Below are 10,234 nucleotides of genomic sequence, written 5' to 3' on the forward strand. Positions count from 1 at the left end.
TGGAAAAGAAGTTAAGAGAAGTAAGAATATAAGAAGAAGAAAACAATTTGCGAAACCAAGAAGCCATAAAGATCCTTTTAGACATCGCAAGAACATTGGCACGACAACAGTTAGCTTTCAGAGGGCTTGATAAAAAGCACGAGGGAAACTTTATCCAAATAACAAATCTTGTTGCCAGGCATAACCCTAGACTTCAGTCATGGCTGTCTAACAAAAGCATGAAACCTTATTCAGTAAAATACCTATCACCTATTTCACAAAATGAGTTTATTAGCCATTTGACTGAAGATGTAAGGAATAGCATCGTAAAAGATATCGTTTCATCTGAAATATACTCAGTCATGGCCGACACGTCTCCTGACACTTCAAACACGGACCTCTTAGTGGCAGTGCGCTACGTTGACGAAAACAACGTGCCAAACGAGAGAGCACTGGAGATGAAAGAAACAAGGAATAAAACAGGTGAAGGCCAAGCAAAAGAGATTCTTGATTCCCTTAAATCATAATTACCTATTTGTCACGAAGAGTTAGTGTATCAGTCTTACGACTACACAGCTTCAATGTCTGAGACTTTTAATGGAGTTCAACAACATTTGCAGGAAGTGGTTGGACGCAACATTCCATACATCCCATCTCAATCCCATAGGTATGTGTCAAATGCACAGTATTAAACATTTCCGTTTAAATTACTTAGGCATTAACTATATCTTTTAAATATTTTAAGACTAGCCTCTGCGTTGAATAATTTCGCAATTTTATGTTTTTAGATGAAACACTTTCAATGAGCATTGCTCAAAGGCCTCTACATTTGTTGAGATGTATAGCTTGCTCAAAGATCTGTATGTTTTTTTCAGCAGAAGTTGTAAACGAGATTCTATGTTACAAAAACATATGGAAAAAATTGAAAATGCTCTTAAATTGCGCAATCTCTCAATAACGAGATGGGTGTATAGAAGTGAATCAATTGAAGCGGTATGGAGATCTTTTGAAGCCATACGAAATGCGTTTGTGGACATAGCAAAAATTGACAACTTATTAACCAGAACCAAAGCAGCCTCGCTCTGTAAGAAAATGGTGAAATTTGAGTTTGTTTTTGCAGTTATGTTTATGAGGTTTATCATGAGAAAGACCAAGATACTGACAGTACAGATGCAGAAGCCAAAGCTCAATATCTTTGATGGTCTTCAACTGATTGATGAAGCTGTTAGATCACTGGAAAGAATACGGAACACTGAATCCAAATTGAATGTTCAAATAGATGCAAGTGTTGAGTAAGCGAAGTCTCTAGGGTCCAATCCCGAGAAAGAGTTTGCTAGAAAGAGTAATAAAAGATCAAGCAGACTTTGGATGACAGCCCTGAGACTTTGGCAATTATGTCACTAAAACTAACTATCGAAAATGCATAATTGAGGTCCTCAATTCCCACATCAGAGAATATTGAGAAAACATAAAAAGTTGTTTACAAAAAATAAAACCTTTAGCTGTTATCCTTCAGCCTTCACTGACTAAACCAAATTTTGAACAAGTTGAAAAGGTCACCGAACTTTTTCTTCCAGCAATTAGCGTAGATTGTATGTCACTGTATGCAGATCTTGGGATTTTTGTTAACTTTGTAAATGAGAAAGAAGAAAAATGTAAGACAGTCCACGACGCCGGAAACACTGCTTTCGAAAATAAAGAAATTTTCCCAAAAGCTTATAAATGTTACAAACTTCTGTTTACTGCTCCAGTAAGTGTGGCTGATATTGAAAGATCATTCAGCAAAATGAAAACTGTCAAGAACTATTTGCGCTCAACAATGAAAGGTGAAAGGCTGGAAGAACTCATTGTCCTCTCAATCGAGAAGGATTTAACAAATACAATTCATCTGAAGGTAGTACTAAAATCTTGGGCAGCCAGAAAAAACCGTAAACTCAGAAAAAAATTTAGGTAAAAAGCAACACCTCAAGAGTACGTTGAGATAGTTCTCACTTAAGACTCTTGATATGAGAACAAATATACATTGTTTTACTGTTACGTCCGAAATGGCTTAGGTTTATATTTGGGCAACGCCCTATTGCAGGGCAAACTTCCCCCCCCCCCAATAACTTCAAGTCTAGTTACGCCCCTGGCTGTAAGCCAGGAACAAAAAACATAATTTTCATCTTGAAATAAAGTTACACTCTGACTAATCTACTGTACTCAAATAAAGAAAATAATAATTAATGTAATCAAACACGAGCACTTATAAAACAGATGGTCTAACCTGAGCACTTCCAAAATGCAGGGTCTGATCTGTGTGGTGTACATTATATCAAGATTGGTTTTAAAAGGTTTTGGTCTATTTATCATAATCCTTTTTCTTCAATAGAACTTATGAAGTGCAGTCAATTTGAGCACTTTATAAAAAGAGTTGCGCCACTTTGCTGCTACGCAGTATTTATTGAGATAAAAAAAAACTTGTCAAGTTCTGCTGAGCACTGCCGTCTGGTACAAAGTACATTTAAATTTATTTGTCGTTCAAAAAGGAAAATTCAACCCATTGATACAGTATTGAACATACGTAGTCCGAAAGTGCAAAGGCAAACATAAAAATATAAATATAAAAATATACATATAAAAAATATAAATCTTAAGAAAAACACATAAATACCAATCAAATGACTTGAATTGTGATAGAATACAAAACAAATATTCTTAGTTTATGCAATATATATAAAATAAAATAGAATTGAAAGGCATACCTTGTTTTGTATTTTCAACACCAGGAGAATTTCCGACATCTTTAGCATCAGCATCATCACCACTTGTGATTTCTACGAATAATATTTTAAAAAGCATTATCCACACAAGCTGTGTATTTCTATTTTGACGACAAATAAAGAAATGAATTTACAGCTAGAGCTCGAAAAGAAATAACACCAATAAATTGAAAAATTTTGGATAGTAGCTTTTTAAAACTATATACTTCATTTCGTTTTGCCCATTAGCTGCAAAATCTCATATACATATATTACGCACTGTTTTACATGACTGACCTTTTCAAGGAATAAAATGACCTTACAATTGGAAAGATTGATTGGTCAGTATATATTTTCAAGTAATGAACCAGCTTTCACCAGACGTAATTTTACAAATATATGTAGATAAACAAACTTTATGAATTATGACTGCCAAAGAGTATTTTGGAATACAAGACAATAGACACTTTGTATATAGTAAACATTATTTATCTAGATTAAATAATGTTTATTATATACGGTGTCAATTGTCTTGTGTTTAACAAAACTTCATGAAGCAAACAGCAAATATTTTATAAAACGAAAATAAGAACAAAACAAAAAACCATGGTATGAATGTAAGTCAAAAAAGAACACTCGAAAAGTGGGTTTTATTATCTAGGCGACACAATTTCAAACTATATATTTTCTCCTTGCAAAAACTAGAGGAGTGAAAGCCAGTCTTTGCTAAACAGAATGGATAAAAAAAGGAAAGAAAATTTCATTTCAGGTCAAATAATACCATATAGCTAATTGATTTTTTATTAACCTCGCCTGCTCGGTCTTTATTGAGAAATCTTGGACTCTGTTTTTAGCACAAACCTTGCCCTAAGGGTCTCGGTCAGTACAAATAACTTCAGTCCGATATTTCTACGTAAAGACCTCACACTCGGTTATTAAAAGCGTTATAATGAATTCAGACATTGATAAGTGTTAACGAACTGTTGTCGCCAGTCTCTGTCGAGTATCTTAGTAATTACAAGAAAAGTTGTTAAAGTCCGTTGTTGTTGACTGTCTGTTTTGAGGACAAGGAAACTATTACAGTTTTATGCAATTTTATGCAACCTGTCAAAGAACGAAAATTGTAAACAGACACAGACATTAACACATTTTTTAGCGTTGTTGTTTTATTACTGATGGACTTAAAAGAAAACTCTGGAAATATTTTAATCATACATTGTCGTTATACACAGTATATATTTATGTTCAAAAGTTTCCTAAACAATACGCAAGCACCCAAAAGCGTAGAAAATAGACGAATTTTGTTTCTAAACAGAGCAAATGAGTGGTTGCCTAATTAATAGCTACTTCGAACTTCGAATTCATTTCTCGTCGACGATTCTTTCCTTTAATGTATATGGAATCTTTGCCGAATAACTCAATTTGTTGAGAAGGCTGCTTGTCCTTACGGAGTTAAGGTAATTATTAGAGATAAGTCAAACATAGATATTTTATCGCAAAATGTGGCTTGTTTACTCCTATCTCAGAGCAACACCTTAATAAAGTTAGGGAAACATCCTTCAGGAAACATAATGACTGTAATTGAATACATAATTTTCACAGAGCTGGGTTTGGTAAAATAAAAAGTCAAAGACTCAAAGTGTGTTTAAATTTTGATACGTATATATTGTAAGACGATATTTAAATGTATGCTTTAATGCTATGAGTCACTTGAAACAGACACCAGGTATATGGAATATTATTATCTCTAAATCGGTGCAATGTTTTATTTGAATCTTACAACTAACAATAAGCTTATAGCTGTTATAAATCTTGAGCAATGTTTGTTTGATGAAAATGTTTTGTTTCCATCTCACTGTTCTTTAGAGCTGGTTTTATGTATATGTTTTTAGTTTATATGTAGATTTTTGAATTATTATTTTTGTTGATTAATGTAAATATGAATCCCAACTGCGTTTCAATTATTGCTTTGGCTCTTTTGTTTGTCTACAACCAAAATGAATAACCCAGTTCTCACATAAAACAATTTGTATGTCAATCAACCACTTAAATCTAGGACTTTAAATTCATTATGGACAACTTTTTTGTATTATACTATGAAATATGTATGTATTCTTAGCCGACTGAAACTTATTAAGAGTCATCAATAAGCTACGGATCTCAAATAGTTGGAGTTAGACACAAAAAACAAGAATTGAATTTGACGTTAATATTATATTGCCTAAGCCATTAATGTACCTATTGATTTGATAGATGCATGACTTTGTGCCAGTATATTTTCCCTAAAGAGCTGATTCTCCAGTTCAGTCATGTCTGTATTTAGACTATGGTTAATAGTTACAATATTCTCAGGAACTCCGTGACAATTACGAGCTAGAACAACACCTGTGGTCGAGACATCAATGCAGAAAGCTTCATCGTCAAAAGTTACACGTTTTCAAGCTTATTTTAATATTCAAAGTGTCCAACATTTAGTACAAGAACGGCAGAATACATTTGATTACTATTTACATTCAATATGGCTGTCAGCGTTAACAAATATCGTCGATGAAATTTATGACAAAACTGCGTTCTCCAAAGATTTATTGAGCAATATTTGTATTTATAGTTATCTTTTTGATACTTTTGCCAAATTTCGCGGAATAAAACGCGTTTTTCGACACAAAATTTAACAAAAGTGATGCTTCATGCTGGCATTTGTTTCAGTAATATAATGGGAACATCGAGGTGGGAACATCTTATGACGTTACGATCCATTTGTAAAAATTCACATCTGGCGGCGAAGTTTAGCGTTAAAATTAAATAGCTTATACCAAACCAAAGATGCTCAAACATACACCAAAATGTTTCTAAGAATCTATATTTTTCATTTGGCGAAAAAAGATGGGTTGAAATTTGGCCGGAGTTGCACTTTTACAAAATATCATTAACGCAAATGAGACACCAACATTATGTTTTATATAATATCTATAAACTTACCAAAATATTTTGATGACAGAGAAACATGAGCATGACTTGGAACAGGAAATTTACTCTGACTTTTTAAGACTCATATTTTCAGTTTCTTCGTACATCGTACGAAGCTTACTCAAAGACGCAGTGACATAAGTATGGTCCTTACCTGGCACATTCAGTTTTCGAACTTCTAGAGATTTTTCAAAAAACTTTATAGCTTTGTCTTGTTTTCCTGTTTTTTCATAAAGGAAACCAAGATTGTTTAAAGATGCAGCGACATCAACATGATTTGGACCTAAAGATTGTTTTCGAATTTCTAGAGCTTTTTTGTGAACCACTTTAGCTTCGTCGTACTTTCCAGTTTTTTTAAAGACCAAACCAAGATTGTGTAAAGACGCAGCGACTCAACATGATTTGGACCTAACGATTGTTTTCGAATTTAAGAGCTTTTCGTGAACCTCTATAGCTTTGTCGTACTTTTCAGTTTTATAAAACACCAAACCAAGATTGTTTAAAGATTCAGCAACATCAACATGATTTGTACCTAACGATTGTTTTTGAATTTCCAGAGCTTTTTCGTAGAACTCTATAGCTTTTTCGTACTTTTCAGTTTTATAAAACACCAAACCAAGATTGTTTAAAGAATCAGCAACATCAACATGATTTGGACCTAACGATTGTTTTCGAATTTCTAAAGCTTTTTCGTGAAACTCTATAGCTTTGTCGTATTTTTAGTATCATAATACACCATACCAAGATTGTTTAAAGACGCAGCGACATCAACATGATTTGGACCTAACAATTGTTTACGAATTTCTAGAGCTTTTTCATAAAACTCTATAGCTTTGTCGTACTTTCCAGTATCATAATACACCATACCAAGATTGTTTAAAGATGTAGCAACGTCAATATGATTTGGACCTAACGATTGTTTACGAATTTCTAGAGCTTTTTCGTAAAACTCTATAGCTTTGTCGTAGTTTCCAGTATCATAATACACCATACCAAAATTGTTTAAAGATGTAGCAACGTCAACATGATTTGGACCAAAAGATTGTATTTGAATTTCTAGAGCTTTTTCGTAAAATTCTATGGCTTTGTCGTAGTTTCCAGTTTTTTCAAGAAGATTACCAAGATTGTTTAAAGACTCAGCGACATCAACATGATTTGGACCTAACGATTGTTTTCGAATTTCTAGAGCTTTTCCGTGAACCTCTTTAGCTTTGTTGTACTTTCCAGTATCATAATACACCATACCAAGATTGTTTAAAGATGTAGCAACGTGAATATGATTTGGACCTAACGATTGTTTACGAATTTCTAGAGCTTTTCTGTGAACCTCTTTAGCTTTGTCGTAGTTTCCAATTGTATAAAACACCAAACCAATATTGTTTAAAGAAACAGCAACATCAACATGATTTGAACCTAACGATTGTTTTCGAATTTCAAGAGCTTTTTCGTGAACCTCTACAGCTTTTTCGTAGTTTCCAGTTTTTTCAAACACCAAACCAAGAGTGTTTAAAGACTGAGCAACAGCGACATGAGTTGGACCTAACGATTGTTTTCCAATTTCTAGAGCTTTTTCGAGAACCTCTATAGCTTTATCGTACTTTCCAGTTTTATGATACACATTACCAAGATTGTTTAAAGACTGAGCGACATCAACATGATTTGGACCTAACGATTGTTTTCGAATTTCTAGAGCATTTCCGTGAACCTTTTTAGCTTTGTCGTACTTTTCAGTTTTATAAAACACCAAACCAAGATTGTTTAAAGATTCAGCAACATCAACATGATTTGTACCTAACGATTGTTTTTGAATTTCAGAGCTTTTTCGTGAACTCTATAGCTTTGTCGTAGTTTCCAGTTTTATAAAACACCAAACCAAGATTGTTTAAAGAATCAGCAACATCAACATGATTTGGACCTAACGATTGTTTTCGAATTTCTAGAGCTTTTTCGTGAAACTCTATAGCTTTGTCGTACTTTCCAGTATCATAATACACCATACCAAGATTGTTTAAAGACGCAGCGACATCAACATGATTTGGACCTAACGATTGTTTTCGAATTTCTAGAGCTTTTCGTAAAACTCTATAGCTTTGTCGTAGTTTCCAGTTTCATAATACACCATACCAAGATTGTTTAAAGATGTAGCAACATCAACATGATTTGGACCTAACGATTGTTTTCGAATTTCTAGAGCTTTTCGTAAAACTCTATAGCTTTGTCGTAGTTTCCATCATAATACACCATACCAAGATTGTTTAAAGATGTAGCAACATCAACATGATTTGGACCTAACGATTGTTTTGAATTTCTAGAGCTTTTCGTAAAATTCTATAGCTTTGTCGTAGTTTCCAGTTTTTCAAAACATTACCAAGATTGTTTAAAGACTCAGCGACATCAACATGATTTGGACCTAACGATTGTTCTCGAATTTCTAGAGCTTTTCGTGAACCTCTTTAGCTTTGTCGTAGTTTCCAGTATCATAATACACCATACCAAGATTGTTTAAAGATGTAGCAACATCAACATGATTTGGACCTAACGATTGTTTTCGAATTTCTAGAGCTTTTCGTGAACCTCTTTAGCTTTGTCGTAGTTTCCAATTTATAAAACACCAAACCAAGATTGTTTAAAGAAACAGCAACATCAACATGATTTGGACCTAACGATTGTTTTCGAATTTCAGAGCTTTTCGTGAACCTCTATAGCTTTTCGTAGTTTCCAGTTTTTTCAAACACCAAACCAAGAGTGTTTAAAGACTGAGCAACAGCGACATGAGTTGGACCTAACGATTGTTTTCCAATTTCTAGAGCTTTTTCGAGAACCTCTATAGCTTTATCGTACTTTCCAGTTTTATGATACACATTACCAAGATTGTTTAAAGACTGAGCGACATCAACATGATTTGGACCTAACGATTGTTTTCGAATTTCTAGAGCATTTCCGTGAACCTTTTTAGCTTTGTCGTAGTTTCCAATATTATAAAACACCAAACCAAGATTGTTTAAAGACTGAGCAACAGCGACATGATTTGGACCTAAAGATTGTTTTCGAATTTCTAGAGCTTTTCTGTGAACCTCATTAGCTTTGTCATAGTTTCCAATTTTATTAGACACCCAACCAACATTGTTTAAAGAAACAGCAACATCAACATGATTTGTACCTAACGATTGTTTTCGAATTTCAAGAGCTTTTTCGTGAACCTCTATAGCTTTTTCGTAGTTTCCAGTTTTTTCTAACGACAAACCAAGATTGTTTAAAGAATCAGCAACATCAACATGATTTGGACCTAACGATTTTTTTTGAATTTCTAGAGATTTTTCGTAAAACTTTGTAGCTTTGTCGTACTTTCCAGTTTTATAATACACCATACCAAGATTGTTTAAAGACTGAGCGACATCAACATGATTTGGACCTAACGATTGTTTTCGAATTTTTAGAGCTTTTCCGTGAACCTCTTTAGCTTTGTCGTAGTTTTCAATTTTATAAAACACCAAACCAAGATTGTTTAAAGACTGAGCAACCTCTACATGATTTGGACCTAACGATTGTTTTCGAATTTCTAGAGCTTTTTCGTGAACCTCTCTAGCTTTGTCGTAGTTTCCAGTTTTTTCAAACACCAAACCAAGATTGTTTAAAGATTCAGCAACATCAACATGATTTGGACCTAACGATTGTTTTGAATTTCTAGAGCTTTTCGTAAAACTCTATAGCTTTTTCGTAATTTCCACTTTCATAAAACAAATTACCATAATTGTTCAAAGACTGAGCATCGTCAACATGATTTGGACCTGACGATTGTTCTTGAATTTCCATAACTTTTTCGTGAAACTCTATAGCTTAGTCGTAATTTCCATATTGCGTAACTTGTGTTATTTAATGCGATGAATTTGCATATATCAACCTTAGCGTCAACAACTTAGCATCGACGAAAGAAAATAGCAACGTCACAACGATAAGCAAAATTCTTTAGCTCCATTTAAAATGTGGACTTACTAAATTGAACAAGCGATACTATAGTTTATGACAAAGATAAACACACTTGTTGATTAATATTTCTACTTCTAAAACGACTTAAAATCTAATTATTCATTGATGACATGTATGTGTCGATTTGCGATTTTAAAGAAAATGTACTTCGTGGTGAGTAATAAAAATTAAATATTCTTTAGAAAAAATCTTACCTTGTTTAAGATGGCAGTGATTTGTTTTTGGTAAGCATATTGTTCTTGTTTGGAATTGTAACTTCGTTTGATTTATCTACAATTACAGAATTTACAAGCTTCCTTAGGTCAAATTTATTCGTCGTAATCAAGAAGAAAATTCTTTTTTTTTGTCTTACAAACCTTCTACTGGTTAAAGGCGTGTAGCAATGAACAGTTGAACTTTTAGAAAGATTTAAAGTTCTGACAACTTAAGCATCATATATTCTTCCTTTGAGTTGATACGTGGAAAATTATTTTGTGCCACAGAATTTAAAACATCTTAAGAATAGATTGCTATGTAAAGCAAAGATATGGTTTTATGATTTTTACTGTTTTTGTTCATTA

The 10,234-nt window shown here is 33.3% G+C and overlaps 1 protein-coding gene across 4 annotated transcripts in view; it reads right to left on the reverse strand.

Moving 5' to 3' along the window:
- LOC124449669 (serine/threonine-protein kinase/endoribonuclease IRE1-like) overlaps nucleotides 1-10,234 on the reverse strand; it is a 100,239-nt gene that overhangs the window by 8,978 nt on the left and 81,027 nt on the right. Inside the window, exons 3-5 of one of the 4 annotated variants that reach the window (XR_006949479.1) lie at nucleotides 9,869-9,944; nucleotides 9,476-9,679; nucleotides 7,695-7,728 (exon numbers count right to left, since the gene is read on the reverse strand). Coding sequence is in view for 1 of the 4 variants with exons in the window: in XM_047000622.1 (XP_046856578.1) it covers nucleotides 2,724-2,795; nucleotides 9,869-9,944 (148 nt within the window). In the remaining 3 variants the exon portion in view is untranslated. Of the gene's footprint in view, nucleotides 1-2,723; nucleotides 2,796-7,694; nucleotides 7,729-9,057; nucleotides 9,100-9,390; nucleotides 9,680-9,868; nucleotides 9,945-10,234 lie in introns of those variants that run through there. The other 3 variants (XR_006949478.1, XM_047000622.1, XR_006949477.1) reach the window with 3 other exon arrangements.

This window comes from Xenia sp. Carnegie-2017, unplaced genomic scaffold, assembly GCF_021976095.1.
Source record: "Xenia sp. Carnegie-2017 unplaced genomic scaffold, XeniaSp_v1 HiC_scaffold_23, whole genome shotgun sequence".
NCBI classification, from domain to species: Eukaryota; Metazoa; Cnidaria; class Anthozoa; order Malacalcyonacea; family Xeniidae; genus Xenia; species Xenia sp. Carnegie-2017.